The sequence below is a fragment of the Eurosta solidaginis genome, chromosome 2 (assembly GCF_040869045.1).
Source record: "Eurosta solidaginis isolate ZX-2024a chromosome 2, ASM4086904v1, whole genome shotgun sequence".
Taxonomy (NCBI): domain Eukaryota; kingdom Metazoa; phylum Arthropoda; class Insecta; order Diptera; family Tephritidae; genus Eurosta; species Eurosta solidaginis.
This window is the reverse complement of record NC_090320.1, coordinates 136670074-136687060: the sequence shown is the minus strand read 5'-3', so window position 1 is coordinate 136687060 and position 16987 is coordinate 136670074. Positions and strand designations below refer to the sequence as shown.

Here is a 16987-nt window from a genome sequence, read left to right as displayed (position 1 = left end):
ATCGGCTTTGGGGTGTATTAGCTCCAGCATTTCGAAAGGGTGTTATCGGCCAGGGTAAAAGTGGGTATCCAGAGTCACCTAGGGCAAGGTTATGTAAAACAAAATTACAAATGTATGGTTAATTTTTTTTTCTTAAATGCATACCCAACAATCTGGTGCTTCTGTCTCCATTTTCGTACAAGGCTTGGAAATATGTTGAAGCATCGCTTTTTTTCCAAATAAAGGAATCGTGACTTGCACCTGCATATCTGCTATTCACATATCTTATTCGCAACTTATGGTCACATATCTTAAGAAAGGAAACTATTTTCGTAGTAAATTATATTGTGGAAATTAACTTACAATCATGGCATTAATATTGTAATACCCTTTCCTATTATAATAAAGGTGTGCATTGTCCCCAGCAGGTTTTAAAATTTTTATATGGGTGCCATCTACACACATAACTATACCAGGAATTCTTGTTTTTCCAAAAAAATACCTTTTGGCTTCAAGCTTTTCAGTCTCCGTCATTGTCAGGCTTATCCATATAGGGCATAGTGTTGCTTCTAAAATATTAAGGACGTCGGACAGTGCTGTGGAAACTGTGGATTGCGCTATGCCAATATTAAAATCTTGTCCAGTACCATTTTGATAGCCCCCTACAGCAAAAATCTTAAGACAGGATTCTAGTTTAAGCTCTGGTGACATTGACCATGAGTTGCGAGCGGGAGGCATTTCCCGCTTTAATATATCCAGAACATATTGAAATGCTAACTTATTGAGCCGGAACTGTTTAACAAATCTAAGGAGTACACATAAATTGACAACGTCAACTGTTCTAAATATATATTCACCGTGAACTTACATATCATCAGGTAACCGGAGTACCTCAACAGCTTTATCTCTTACTTGCTTCCGGGTTCGTCTTGCATCCTTATTTGTGTTTTCATCAAAATCTAAATAAAACGCTATTGAATCCATACTACACATTGAACAAATATTTATTTGTGTTTTGAAATTATTGCACAGCTGATTATGTTGATAATACGGTTTACGGATTGAACAAATGCGTGGTGGCAACGGCGCGCACCCACGTATTTGTTAAAGATTAGGTTAAGGCGAAAAAAAAAGGAAGAAAATAAAAACACCAAAAGGATTTCGTATTAATAAAAGAATTCACAAAGTGCTTTTATTTATATAAATACAACAAGTGTTAAGAAAAGGTTTAACAAATGTTGTGGAAAATGATATATATGTGAAAATAATTTTGAAAAGTTGAACTTACGTGAACGGGCGATTACGTGTTCCTTTGCTGGCTGCTGGATTAAAAGAGGACGAGACTCTTTTCCACATGAGCCGATGAACCCACGATACAGCCACTTCGTTGGGTTTCCCGGCAACAAAGTTGCTGTACCACGGGCTCACAGCGGTAAACGTCTAAGACACATACGTACTACCACTCACACATGCCTGTGTGTATATCACAAGAATATGCGGGTGGTAGTAACGAAGAAAATAAAACAAAGAAAGTTATGTTACGAGGGGGGGGGGGGGGGGGGGGGGAGATATATTTAGGCCTGTGGCCTAAACATACCGGCCCCCTTGCCGTAAGCAACAAAGAAAAAAAGAATGAAAAGGAAAAAAAGGAATGACACGCGATCGCACGTCCAGTAAGCCGTTATGTCGATGTGCAGATGCGGACTGCAAGCACTGCACGTCGCACGATGGACTTCGTGTCTCGTTGTCCTGAGAAGAAAAAGAAAAGATGTTATTAAATACACGTACGTGGTTTTAAATTCCGTGCTGTAATTACTTAGTTCTAATGAAACGCTCCTATTCTTGGCAGGCTCCTGAGACCACCAGCCCGAATACGGTCGGTTGGGTCAGGAGACCGCCAACTGTTGTTGCTGGCGTTCCGCTCACCATCAGTTCGGCGTATAGATCAGCGCCGAGTGTAAGACGAACTGGCGATGAGCGGTAGAACTGCGGATCTGCAAGCCGCATAAATTCAAATGGAACGGCAACCTTTGCATCCACATTGGATGGCGGACTCAACCGATAGTGGCCGTTGACCACGGCGGCTTGGGTAGTGACACGAGTCGTTGACCCGAACTTGCCGCGCAGAATAAGGGTACATTGCCCTGGTCCTTGGCGCTCTAACTGCAAATCGCGTACCAGCTCTGCATCGACGATGGTGCTGGCGGCGCAGGGATCAATGATCGCACGTACCAAGTGTAGGTGCCCACGCGATTCGACGCGTACGATGGCCGTCGGCGCAATGGGCACGAAAGACCGCATGATGGGCGCTGGAGTGGCTGGGAGCAGCCGGCCGGTTCGGAAGCCTTCCGGTGTACCACGCGATAGTGCTTGCATATTTTGGGCGTCAGAATGATATGGCGTCGATTTATCTCGCCGCTGCTGTCTGCCGCGTTTGGATGACTTGGTCGGGCCTCCTTGGAGTCCAATGTCGTGGTGCCGCCAGTTGTTTCGTTCGTTTCGACGTTTGTTTACTTTCGCCGCGCTTCTTTCATGCTGTAACAGCGGCCGGAAACTGCGCATCCCATGGTTGACCGTTGACGGTCTTGTTGTCACCGTTTTACTTATTTCTTCCTCCGCCTTTGCTCTCTCCTCCTCCATTTCTTCCTCCTCCACCTGCTGAGCCCAGGATTTAGCCGTTCCCGATAGGTTGATTGACAACGCGTCGTCGGACGTGTTGTCGTCGCCATTTGTGGCTGTCTCGTCGCATACCGGCCGACGCTCATCTAAATGAAGCGTGGTGTGGTGCTTCTCTTGGCACCTCTTGCAGCGATACTTGCTGCTACACTTGTTTACCCGGTGGAAGGGTGACAGACAGTTCGGACAGTACTTATATAAAAGCACTGCCCGCAACCTCTCTTCTGGAGATTTTTTCCGATATTCGGGACAGATTCGTAGACTATGGTCCCTGCCGCAGAGCTGGCAAGCGACGTCGAAACGCGTTGCGCCTCCCTCTGACTTGGCCAGTAAAGTTTGGTAGCGGGTCATGATCTGAAAGAATATTGATATCATTGATCATACCCAAATTGAGGTTGGCGGAATGTTGTTTGGGTGGCGTAAGCCAAAAAAAATATTATCTCTCATATATTTTCGCAAGAAAAAAAAACATTTTATTGAAATAAAAATTAAGGGCCATAAGTAAATACGAAGAAAAAACGGATTTAGCACGCATCCATACGATGTGGCTGGTGCTTTAGCGCCTCTAGTACATCCCTGCAAAAACGCTCTCGTCACTCCACGTCATTTGACTAGTCATTTTACCAGGTCATAGGTTATATTCCTAGTCACACTTGCATGGGCGTGATTGGGTTTTGTGACCAAATTTTGTAGGGATTTTATAATTTATTTTATGTCGGTAGCTGTCGCCGAAGTAGTCCTAAAGATTTATTTTGATTTGTGGTGAACTTTGTTTTCACAACAAGTGGCCTGCCACCACACGGAACGGTTTCAAACCTGGCTGAAAAGGTATTAAAAAGTTGCACTTCCACCATTCAACATTATTTTTGACGTGTATTGTCGATAATGTTGGATTAAGTATTTTAAATCTCGACCAAATGAATGATTGGTCGAGATATGTAATACGCGACATGTGTGGCGTATTGTGCTCGATATGTCGTGCGGCATGTAATGCGTGACGTGTAGTGCGGCATGTAGTACGTGACGTGTAGTGCGCGAGATGATTGCTGCGCATGAGGCCTAATGTCGGTGTTGCCATGCATTGACTGTCAGAAGTAAAGTGTAGACATTTGACATTTGCTACAATTTTTTCATTTCCTGAATGAAAAAAAAATCATTGAGATAAAACACGCGGTGGTGAGTAAATTTCTATAATGCGTAATATGGTTTTTTATTAATTTATTTCTCTTTTTCTTTCCAGGTATCCAGTGCTGTTGAAGGTGTCATGGTACAACATGCAATTAAAACAAGCGGCTGAGCCATTATATCGTGAACAAAGCGTTGAGGCACAAAAAAACGTTTAAGGTGACGTATCGTTTTCTCTAAACGCTGCCAAAATGAAGTCCAAGGGAGATTTGACGGAATACGACGTGCTTAGCCGCAAATTGCCAACCGAGAAGGAGCCACAAACTCCACTGTACGAAATGCGTATCTTTGCCCCGGATAACATTGTGGCCAAATCGCGTTTTTTGGTACTTCTTGCGTTAATTGAAAAAGTTCAAAAAAAGTTCATTTGCACATTTCAGGTATGGCTGCCGATCAAGAGCCAATTAATAACAGCGATACAGAAACCGAAAGTACTGAAGATGAAATCGAGCCCAAGTTTAAGTATCATCGTATTGCCAATGATTTGCGTAAAATGCTTAATACAGATGTGGTTACATGTAGTGCGGCGCACCCAAAGTTTTTGATGTTTGGCACTTTTCTGGGTCGTATTTATTTATTTGACCATCAAGGTAATACAGTGACTTCACATCTCTCGGGGGATAAACCAAACGAATTTTCACACACTGTCGCTGTCAATAATATAGATGTTGACGCAAAGGCCGAGTACATAGCTACTTGTTCTGATGATGGCAAGGTAAATATAACTGGCATATTCAGCGATGAAAATAATCAAAATTTAAGTTTTGGTAAATCAATAAAAGCCGTCGCTTTGGATCCGGATCCTAAAATAACGGCTGGATAACGATTTGTTGTAGGTGACGATAAACTAACGCTTTATGAGAAAAATTTCCTTAAAAAACTTAAATCAACTGTTTTATATAGCGCCGAAGGCTACGTTCTATCAGTATGTTGGAATGGATCCTTTATAGCATGGGCCAGTTATCTAGGCGTACGTGTTTATGATTTAAATGAAAAATGTTCACTTGGCCTCATGAAATGGGAAGAACCAACTAACGCACGCTTGGAGAATTTTCGTTGTAATTTTCGCTGGTCAAATGCAACTACGTTGCTTATAGGTTGGGTCGATACAATACGCATCTGTGTTATACGTAGACGAAATTCAGTTGAAGTTGCTTCCAGAGAATTGCCCGGTTATATAGTAGACCCAATATCAACTTTTCAAACAAACTTCTATATTTCTGGATTGGCGCCACTTACATCTAACCAATTGGTGGTATTGGGTTGCCCGAAAGAAAAGGATGCAGAGCGTACGTCATTGAGACCAGTTCTTTGCGTTATGGAACATAAACTGAATTCTTGTGAGGAGATTTGTACTGACAATCTTTCATTGCGTGGTTATCAGGAATATACGGTTAATGATTATAGTTTGGGTTGTATCATTGATGAAAATCGGTACTTCATTGTTGCACCAAAGGATATAGTTGTTGCTAGCCTATATGAAACAGAGGACAGAGTTAAATGGTTGATCGACCATCGTAAATTTGAAGAGGCAATGGAAGTTATATCAACACATGGCGGTAGCACATCATTGCTGTCTGTGGCCAAATTGTACATAAATCATCCACTCGCACAGAAGCAGTACGACGAAGCTGCGGAATTATGTCTGCGCGTATTGGGCAATAAAAATCACCTTGGGAGGAGGAAGTTTTCAAATTTGTTAGGTGCCAACAATTACGTTCAGTTAGCGCTTATCCACCTACCGCCGATGATTGTAAGCTTGATCCACATGTGTACGAGGTGGTACTATATGAGTATTTAAAATACGATGCCAAAGGATTTTTGAATCTTATCAAGGAATGGCCATTACATTTATACAATTGCACTGCGGTCATTAATGCAATTCATGACAATTTTCGTAAGCGCGACTATGAAAGTGCATTAAGAATGTACTTAAAGTTACAAAATGCCGACGTATTTTAAATGATACGACGTTATGATCGTTATGATGCAATACATAAAATGATTATACCACTCATACAGTTAGATCGGGAGCGTGCCTTTAAGATTTTATTTGAAAAAAATAAAATTTCACCAGAAATTGTTGTACAACAATTGGAACAAAATCAAGAGTATTTATATTGGTATTTGGATGAATTGGATAAATTTGATAAAAGTGGCAAATACCATTGGAAATTAGTGAATTTATATGCAAAATACGAACGTGAAAAACTATTACCATTTTTAAAAGAATCAAATCACTATCCAATGCAAGAAGCATTAGACGTATGTAAGCGGGAATTATTCTATCCTGAAATGGTGTATTTGTTGGGTCAAATGGGTAATCCGATAGAAGCATTAAATATTATTATAGAGAAGATAAAAAATATTGAAATGGCTATTGAGTTTTGTAAAGAGCATAACGACTCGGACTTATGGAATATATTGATTGATGAGTCTGTTAAAGATCCGGGAATTGTATTGAAACTGCTGGATGGCATAGTTGACTATGTGGATCCAGTCGCAGTTGTTGAAAAAATCAAGCTTGGTCAAAGTATACCAGGCTTACGAAATGCTGTAGTAAAGCTTTTGTGGGATTATCGTTTGCAGGTGAAAATTCGTAAAAGCATGCAAAAAGTACAATTTGAATTCTATTATAAGCAACATGAAAAAGTAGTAAATACACAAAATCGTGGCCGTTATGCTTCGGCCTCCGAGTATTGTTTGAAATGTCATCGATCGATTATTAGTACGAACGAAAATATGGCACCGCTTAAAGATATTATTATTTTCCTATGCGGACATGCATATCATCATAATTGTGCACCTGGCGCCTTGGATACTGATCACTGCGAATTTTGCAATCCCAGCGATTTTGATAAAAATTAAGGTGATGACTTTTTACTACTGCTGAATTAGATAAAAAAAAGACCATCGGTGAAATTGTATCGCCGAAACAGGTGTATGAGACTTCTCCAACCAAAATAAAGAGCTTCGGCATTTGGTTGCGTTGTGATTCGCGTTCTGGTGCGCACATCATGTACCGCGAGTATCGTGATTTGAACGTTGGTGGTGCAGTTACACAATGTTATCGTGATATGGGTGCTCGTCATCGTGCGCGAGCTCATTCAATTCAAATAATGAAGGTTGAGTCAATCCCAGCCCGGTCTGTCCTACATTTGCCGGTGGATATCACACAAAGGAAGCGTAGGTGTGTATAAAATTACATCTTGGAGGTACTGAAGGCTTATTAATATAATTATATTCTTTTTTTTCTGAGGGAAGATTGTGTAATCAACATGGCTAACTCATACAACTCTTTCGCTATTGCCCGACGATGGCAACGTACCAACGTCAGAAGCTGCAGCGCTGCATTATGATATACAAGGAGCGGTCGAAGAGGGACGCTATTATATGGATATCGATCAGGTGAGTAATAGTAAATTAAGATTCGAAATCTCTCGCGGCAATGAGCCATAATGTTGCTCAGATACGCCATCATCTCGTTGCAAGGATCCTGAGCCAGATTAATTTGTTGATTTTTTGCCTTTTACATGCTCTCTACGCATAACTTTTTTCCAAAAAATAGAAAAGAACCATGAATTTAAATAAAATGGCCCAAGTCGGGCATGCTTCAAATTGACCTCAAGTTGTTAAGTTACCCGAGATGGGTGCAGCTTTTCTTCTTTTCAAAAATTCTTTATCCCGATTTGCTGAAAGAGTAAACGAAGTCCGCGATGCCAAATTCTTTAGTAGGCTCCAGGGGTTTAGCTACTCTCTTGAAATAAATTCACAAAGCATACTTAAGTTGAAGATAGATGTACGTATGAGTAGGGTTTGAAAATGCATTTTATTTAAAAAAACTGTAAAATAGCGTCTGAAATGTTGATTTTGATGCTTAATACTTCAACACCCAAGTCTCCCGGTTCTAGTATGTTCCAAATAGTTTGCCAAATTTCTTTGGTTGGAATGCAATGCGCAAAGGATAGTGTGCAGAAATCTGAGTTAATACCCTTTTGTGTTAGTCACTTTATTTTAGTTTAATGTTCCGCTTTTAATTGTCTTATGTGGAAAATATTAGGATATTCAAACTGAGATTCGGACCTGTTCTCCGGAATCGAAAGTATTTAGCCCATTAAGCACAGATCCTTACATTATTTTCCCCACAAATAAGTTTTATTAAGTTATTCATTTTATTTGGAAAATTTATTACAACGTTTTGCCGGAATATTTCTTTATTTAGTATAATAAATCTCAACTTGAAAACTCCTATCAAAAAATTGTCCCACCCAAGCAAAGCGATTCCGGTCGAAAGCAAGGTGACGTGTTCTCAATTTCGATCGATCGATTCTTTAGCGTTTTTTTTGTTTTTTTTTTTTTTATGCAAAATTGCAATTGTCTTGTTGCCTCTGCATTTCCGAAAACCATTGGTGCTGGCATTTTGTTCAAATTTTTGCACAATTTTAATTTAACCAAAACCAAAATAAATAAAAACAGCTGTTTCGCTTTATTATCGACTCGATATGAAAAACGATACGAAATCAGCTTCGAATCGATTTGTTTAAATCGGAACTGAGAACACCAAAAAGAAATCGACTCGGAATCAACCCCGCCTGACCTTTCAAAGCGAGTCGGAATCCAGAACAGGCCGGATTGCTATTCAGAACACCACCTTGTGTTTCTTACAGCCAACCCAATATAAACGCACGCAAGTAATTTTCTGTCAAAAAATGTCTCATGTACATACAAGTTACATGAGAGCAACCCAAGCTGAATTTGCTGCGTGAAAAACTAACTCGATTTCCAATTTTTGTTCTGCGTAACATTTAGATTCGACGTTTGCACACATGCTTTACATTGTCGCAACGCATGCTTATTTGGGTTAGGGCAAAGAACGCCGTGCGGTTTTATTGGGCCGGCTCGTTCAACATTTATTTGCACTTTTACACCTTTACGACGTGCATCTTAATTTTATATTCGAAAATACTTTTAATTCAATTGTATTCTGGGGCAGATAGTGAGTCTGCGTTAGGTTGTGTTGGCCTCGTTCGGGGGAACGAGAGCTGGGTGATTTGTGTGTTGGCCTCGTTCGGGGTGAACGAGAGCTGGGTTTTTTGGGATAAAGGAATATGGACTATTAAAGTTCATTTTCGTTGTCGTTGGGCGGAAGTAGTACCAGTTTCGCTATTGGTCTTGTAATTTGTCCCTTAATTGTATTGACGTCAACAACACGTACACGGTTATCGGAACCTGGATGTGTGTTGACGACTCTACCCATTCTCCACTCGTTTGGTTGTAGGCTGTCCTCTTTTATGACGACTAGGTCCCCGGGTTTTACGTTGGATTGTGGATGTTTCCATTTATACCTTTTCTGGATCTCGGTGAGATATTCCGATTTCCATCTTTTGCAAAAGGTTTGATGAAGGGCTTTCATCTTTTGCCATCGGTTTACAATGGAGGCAGGGTTTTCACTACAGTCGAGTTCAGGTGGAGCTAAAAGATGCCCGCCTACGAGGAAATGGCCTGGAGTAAGCGGCTCCAGGTCGGAAGGGTCGTTGGATGAGGGACTTAGAGGTCTCGAGTTGAGGCAGGCCTCAATTCGACATAAGAGGGTTGTAAACTCTTCGAGAGTATATTTATGATCGGACGCGAGCTTTTTAAAGTGGGTCTTAAAACTTTTTACCCCCGCTTCCCACAAACCTCCCATGTGAGGAGCGCTTGGCGGTATAAAATGCCATTCTATAATGTGATGGCTATATTTAGTCAACGTTCCGTCCCTTGCTTCACGCAGAAATGCTTTAAACTCGGATCGTAAAGATCGAGAAGCTCCGACAAAGTTAGTACCATTGTCGGAGTAAACGTTTTTTGGACAGCCCCGTCTGGATACGAATCTGGCGAAGGCAGCTAGGAAGGACCCGGAACTAAGGTCGTTTGTCGCTTCTAGATGGATGGCTTTCGTCGAAAAGCAGACAAACAGGCAGACGTATCCTTTCGAAATTCGACATCCCCTCCCTCTGTAGGATTTTATATCGAATGGTCCCGCGAAATCTACCCCAGTGTTAGTGAAGGCCCTAGTAAAGGTGGTGCGCTCTTTCGGAAGGATCCCCATAAGTTGCGTTTGTGTCCGCTTCCTGTAAATAGTGCAGACTTTACAGTTGTGGATAACCGACCTTACCATGACTTTAACGCGTGGGATCCAGTACTGAGTGCGGATATGACGTAGCATCAGCTGGTTCCCTCCATGCAGGGTGGTCTCATGAGAGGATTGGACGATAAGTCTGGATAACCTGCAAGTATAAGGAAGAATAATGGGATGACTTTCATTATGGGACATGTCTTTCGATGCCCCAGTCCGCCCCCCAGTTCGAATGATGCCTTCTTCATCTATATATGGGTTCAGGGGTAGAATCTCACTCTTCCCATTTATTAGATTTCCTGACTTCAAGTTTGCGTACTCTTCTTGATAATGTTGCCTCTGGCATATTGTTATCAATCTTCGCGTTGTTTTTTCTATTTCGTCAGGAGCGATCGCATGAGAATCCCTTTTCACGGAGGCTTTAGTTTTTGGGTGCGTATTCTGGAAAAACCGAAGAATATAGGATATAACCCGCAAAGCCCTTGGTAAATCGGAAAACCTATCCAGAATGTCAAAGTTATTTTTCACCAAAGTTGTATGAACTTTCACCCTCTTTTCCTCCATATTCGTATTGTAATCTTCTTCTTGTGTTGGCCAATTTTCGTTGTCTTCTTGTAACCAAGAAGGTCCCTGCCACCACAAAGAATTGTTGATTAGGTCCGAAGCGTAGAGGCCTCTGCTCGCCAAATCTGCAGGATTTGACGCGGAGTCTACGTGCCGCCATACTTTGTCTCCTACTTTATAGATGATTTTCGTTATTCTATGTGCCACAAACGTTGACCACGAACATGGTGGTTTTCGGATCCACGCCAGTACTATAGTCGAATCTGTCCAAAGGGTTACTTTAATGTTTGAAAGTTGCATATTTTCTATGGCCGACTCTATAATTTCTGCAAGTAGGACTGCGCCGCAGAGTTCCAGTCGTGGCAATGATATGGTTTTGACCGGGGCTACTCTCGTTTTGGCCATCAACAGGTTGGTGAAGACTTGATCCTTTGTTTGTACCCTCAGGAAAACAGTGGCGGCATATGCTTTTTCCGAGGCATCGCTGAATCCATGTATTTCGACATTGTCCTTCAATGTGTAGTGAACCCATCGCGGTATGCGTATATCGTTGATCTTTTCGTAGTCCGTCATGAACGATTGCCACCGATGTAGAGTAGTTTCAGACACATCTTCATCCCAGCCTGTCCCTTCCAACCAAATATTTTGCATTATTATTTTGGCTACAATTACGACTGGTGCCAGCCAGCCAAGAGGGTCGAAAAGTTTTGCGATCGCAGAAAGTATTGACCTTTTTGTTACGGCGTGGTTATTGTCAAAGGGTTTCGCTGTGAAGTAAAAGTAGTCGAAATGGGCGTTCCACCTGATACCGAGTGCTTTTACCATGCTGGTGTCTTCAAACTCAAGAAAATCCTCACTTAATAGGTGTTGCTTCGGTATACCCTGTAGGATTTTCTTGCAGTTGGACGTCCATTTTCGCAATGGGAAACCTGCCGATTGCAATGCCAATGATATTTCGTCCCTTGCCTTGATTGCAATTTCGATGCTGTGTCCACCGGCGAGTACGTCATCAACGTACATGCAATTTCGCAGTATATCTGCTGCCATTGGATGCGATGCCTCCACGTCATCAGCTAGTTGGTGCAGCGTTCGAATCGCAAGATACGGAGCACAATTAACCCCAAAGGTTACCGTTTTCAATTCATAAATGTTAATTGGGTTTTTGGGGCATTTGCGAAATATGATTCGCTGATATTTTGTTTGGTCTTCATTGACCCATATTTGGCGATACATTTTCTCTATGTCGCTGTTAAATACGTATTTGAACAGCCGCCAACGTAGTATAAGAACTGTCAGGTCGGATTGAAGAATCGGACCTGGATATAAGGCATCATTTAGACTTTTGCCATTAGTGGTAGGACAAGATGCATTAAATACGACTCTGACTTTTGTCGTTGTACTTCCCTCCTTTATAACAGCATGGTGAGGTAGGAAGTAACAGTCATTTGAGTCTGGCGAAATATTGCCTATTTGTTTCATGTGCCCTAAAGTTTCATATTCGGATACAACTCTATTGTATTCCGTTTGAAGGACTGGGTTTTTCGCAAGTCGTGTCTCGTTGCGATAGAATTGAGAGCACGCACTTCTTAATGAGGGGCCTAAGTTAAACTCTTTCCTAAAGGGTAAGGAGACTACGTATTTGCCATCGTTGTTCCGAACTGTTGTGGATTTGTATAGCTCCTCGCAGTAAGTGTCATCGTTATTGATGCTCCTTTTCTTTGGAATTTCCTCTATCTCCCAAAAAGCCGCCAATTGTTTATCTAAAGTGACCTCATTGAAATATGAAACTAGGGTCTTATTTGTATCAACCGCATCTGTCCGGCCTGTCAAAATCCAGCCGAACACCGTTTCCTGTGCTATTAATGTGTTTAGCACGTCCTTCCTGATACCGCCTAGCATAATTTGGGGGTATATGTCTCCGCCCAGAATTAAGTCGACTGGCTCATTGACAAAGAATCTTTTGTCAGCCAGTACTAAGTCAGGGAATGCTTGCCTAGTCATTGCATTTATTCGGCAAGTTGGAAGATTCCCTGTCAGTTGTGGTAAAACCAGCATGATCGTATTGATCTCGATTAATGGGTCGGTTGGTGACCGCAGTTGTATGTTGCACGCTTCTTTTGCTTGTGCAGACATTGTATTATTGATGCCCGAAACTTGGGCATGCAGGTGTTTGGATGGCAGATTAATTCTGCGCTTTAGTTTCTCGGTAATGAATGAACATTCAGATCCCGAGTCTATTAGGGCTCTCGCCGAATAGTCAACACCATTAAAATGAATCTTGACCTGAGCTGTCCCTAGTAATACCCCTTTATTTGTGTTTGCGAAACATGAGTTCACATTATTAATCGGAGCGTTTTCTCTTTCAGCATTGCGTCGTATTTGAACTTCCCGTGAGGTAGATGCTCCGATAGTGTCGGAAGTATTTGTTGGTTTTGGCTGATTCGAAATATGAAGCAGCGTATGATGTCTTAAATGACATGTGGCACAGTTCATTTGGCTGGTGCACCTTGTCACCGAATGGCCAGCAGAAAGGCAGTTTATACACCCACGGCTGCTCTTAATTTGTTCAAACCGTTTATTGGGTGTTAAACGTAAGAACTTTTCACACTTTGAAATTCGATGTGCAGGACTTTTGCACATCTTACACGTAGGTTTGGCTGTTGTTGCACTTGCCTGGTAGGACCCTAATCGTTTCGACGATGTATCTGCCGAGGAACGAGAAGCATGTGGCTTAGATGGTTTTGAAACCGTATCCCCTCTTATATCTACCACAGTTTCCAACGTTTGGAATCTGCTGGATAAGAATTTATCCATATCTGCCCATTTTGAAATTTCTGTTTTATTTTCTATGGTTTGTTCCCATAGAGCCAGTGTGGTTTCTGGCAGTTTTGTGGAGCACAAATATGTTAGAATTGCATCCCAGTTTGATATGTCAATCTTGTGACATTGAAGCGCTGAGATACAATTGTTTATTTCACGTTGCAGTTTTTTAATGGAGCTACCGTATTCGCTCTCAACTGCTTTTAAACTAAAAAGAATTTTTAATTGGGCATTGACCAAGATACGTTTGTTTTCGTATCGGTCACATAAATTTTTCCACGCTGTATCGAAACCGTCTGTTGTTAAGGAACACCGTTCCACTATCTCTTTGGCCTCCCCTTGAGTTTTTTGCCTTAAATAGTATAGTTTTTGCACTGCATGGAGTTTACTATTATTAATATATATGGCAGTGAACATGTCCCTAAAAGACGGCCATGAAATATAGTCACCTTTGAAAATATCCGTATCACATGCTGGCAGGCGCATGTGATATTCCATATTATCTGAGACATCTACTTTCTTATCTTTCTTTTCAAAATTTTCCAAAAGCTCAGCTATTGCCGCCTGACACTTTAGGAAGCTGAAATAGCACATTTTATGCTTCTTCTTGATAGCCGATAAGTCCTTTGAATCAAGCTCTGATGAACCTAAGAGCTTTTCGTATGTCACCTTCGTAGCTTCCCACAGAGTTTTTAACTCATCCCTTTGGTATATTAGGGAGTGTTTACTGTGTTGTGAAGGTGACATGTCGTTGAAGTCATTTTCATACTCCGTCACTACATCTGCTTGGCGTGTATAGGTATCCATTATATGAAAATTTATTGAAGTATTAATTGATTAATTGCCTTTGCAGAGAGTATTGAGTGAAAATGAACTGAAACGAAGGACTGTGTTTGAGAGAGATCTCTCGAGGAAGTGGCCTCGAAGCTTGCGAGAAAGCTAGGAATTGATTTAAAGAATGTGCAATTTTCGTGGTGGCAACGGCGCGCACCCACGTAATTATTCAAAGAATGCTCTAATGCAGATGTGCCAATGACTTGTGTAAGCCAATAAGTAATGGCTAGTGAAGAAAGTGGTGTTAGTGAAAAAATAATGAAATGTATGAACGTTCGTTATGGACTTTTTGGTAATTTAACCAAGGGCTGTGATCTTTTGTATCACAAAAATTAGATCAGTCAAAAACTGATTTGTGTATTGCCGCAAGTGAAAAATAAAAATAATTCAATTTTTAAAAAATTGAACAGGAAATAAGCCTTTTGGCCACCCAAACAACAACAACAATATATGTGTATGTAACTAAGTGCACTTTGTACTATAGCACCAAACTAAATTGCAAACGTATTGCCCGTGTAAATAAGTGCAAGTGATTTTTATGTGGGAGAAAATTTTATTTAATTAAATGTGCGCCTAAAATAAATTTACAGGTTTCTGAATAAGCAACCTTAACAAATCGAATTTTTGTGCAGTGGATTAAATTAATTTTTTCAGATAAATCCTGCAAAGGTGAAAATCGAAAAGTGACGCAAATCGGTGTTTGAGGTTATGTTAACCTTTTAGAGCAGTGTTGTGCTACCTTGAGCTGTGTCCGGAAAATCTTACCGCTGGTGGGGGATAGTTCCGGATAGTCACAAGGCGTGTTGCACAAACTTTAAATAACTGCGTTAAGCGCCTTTTTTCAAATTTTTGCACAAGATGAGACTTCTCACTTCACGGAAAAAAAACAAAATCACTTGCACTATTACATATAAAAAAGTCACTTTGTAATTTGTAATTTTATTTTGTGAAATTTTATTAAAAGTGAAAAGGAAAACCCTACCTAGCACGGAATACTTTCAACCACGTACCTTTATTAATTCGTTGATCCGGAGTACTCGAATGTGAATTAAATTTTGTTGTTGGATGTTTCCAAAATGTACCACCAAAATGTACCACCAAAATTTATCAGTTGTTGTATATTGGATATAAATCGCTGGTATCACCAAGAAAGTTGTATTATTTGCTGTTGAAATTTTTGGTTTTTCCTGTGTATTATCACTTCCTTGCTTTAATGCCTAGAGAGTTGAGTGGACTGTAATTGTGTGACTGGTTCTCTTTACCGGCGCGGTAAGGACCATGAACAAATGCGTGGTGGCAACGGCGCGCACCCACGTATTTGTTAAAGATTAGGTTAAGGCGAAAAAAAAAGGAAGAAAATAAAAACACCAAAAGGATTTCGTATTAATAAAAGAATTCACAAAGTGCTTTTATTTATATAAATACAACAAGTGTTAAGAAAAGGTTTAACAAATGTTGTGGAAAATGATATATATGTGAAAATAATTTTGAAAAGTTGAACTTACGTGAACGGGCGATTACGTGTTCCTTTGCTGGCTGCTGGATTAAAAGAGGACGAGACTCTTTTCCACATGAGCCGATGAACCCACGATACAGCCACTTCGTTGGGTTTCCCGGCAACAAAGTTGCTGTACCACGGGCTCACAGCGGTAAACGTCTAAGACACATACGTACTACCACTCACACATGCCTGTGTGTATATCACAAGAATATGCGGGTGGTAGTAACGAAGAAAATAAAACAAAGAAAGTTATGTTACGAGGGGGGGGGGGGGGGGGGGAGATATATTTAGGCCTGTGGCCTAAACACGGATTGTAATGCAGTGCATCCGTCGGATTCAATGATAGCATTTTAGCAAGAAAGTGAATCGAGTGCGGATCGATTTAACTCCCGCCGCAACCCATCCGACGTTTGCCATGATAGACATGATTATATTTAATACCTAGGAGGCAGGTCGTTTTGGCCTTGAATAAGAGGTCTCTCGAGCCCCTAAAACAGAGCAAAGGACGAATGTTTTACGGCCGCGGCGAGGTCGTAATTCACCTATACCGTGGCGACGCATACCGCGCATCCCTTTCGGTTGCCTCTTTGTACACGGACAACAAGGCACTCGAGGAGGAAGCGGAGCTCTCCGACGCAGAAAGCTTGGTGTCCGCCATATAAGATTGCACTGGGGCTCTATGCGCGGGGGATCATAACGGCACGGTGTTGGAGGCAGGGGCGTCTGAACAAGCTCATTCTAAAGTGGCTCCAGAAAAACCTGCACAAATGTAAGGCTCGCTGCCGTCGCCTTCCTAAAGGATCTGGTGGCCGATCTAGGTAAAAGCCATCTGCTCATCGGGGCGGACTCAAACGCCCACCACGTCCAGTGGGGCAGTTCCGACATAAGCACTCGTGGTAAGTCACTTTTCCGTTACCTTTTAACAATTAATCTGGTAGTTTGCAATGCAGGTAATGAACCAACTTTTCTTCCTAAAGACCGTAAAGAAGTTATTGTCCTCTCTATTTGTAGCGAAAGCGTTCATGGGTGGGTTAAAAAATGGCGTGTTCTTGGTAGCAACCTTCTCAAAGGCACTCTCAAATGCCCTGGAACAGGCTTGTCCAATTCATAAACCACGCGGTAGGCGTAAGCCTCCTTGGTGGTCCCATGATTAGGACCTACTTCGTAAACCCAGCATAGAGCAGTTTAAAAAAGCCTCGATAATGATTCACAATGGCTAGAATACAAAGGAAAACTAAGGACCGACAGAAAATTCCTGAGACAAGCGAAGAGAACTTCGTGGAGAAATGTCTGCACTGGAGTCGAAAGTGCCG

General features: G+C 41.4%; 2 protein-coding genes and 1 pseudogene across 2 annotated transcripts in view; 1 reads left to right on the top strand and 2 right to left on the bottom strand.

Annotated features, from left to right (window-relative positions):
* The window catches only part of LOC137242374 (uncharacterized), a 153026-nt gene that overhangs the window by 23436 nt on the left and 112603 nt on the right, over nt 1-16987 (bottom strand). The gene's annotated exons all lie outside the window — the stretch shown is intronic.
* On the bottom strand, nt 1816-15382 carry LOC137239744 (uncharacterized). Its single transcript, XM_067765365.1, has 2 exons — nt 15184-15382; nt 1816-3009 (listed from the first exon to the last, which is right to left on the bottom strand). The coding sequence occupies exon 2, from the start codon at nt 3004-3006 to the stop codon at nt 1816-1818; it is 1191 nt and encodes a 396-aa protein (XP_067621466.1). The 5' UTR covers nt 3007-3009; nt 15184-15382.
* On the top strand, nt 3783-6726 carry LOC137240250 (vacuolar protein sorting-associated protein 41 homolog; annotated as a pseudogene).

Bases quoted from the DNA above. Each gene is read 5' to 3' on its own strand.
- LOC137239744 (XM_067765365.1), bottom strand. From the start codon at position 3,006: ATGACCCGCTACCAAACTTTACTGGCCAAGTCAGAGGGAGGCGCAACG.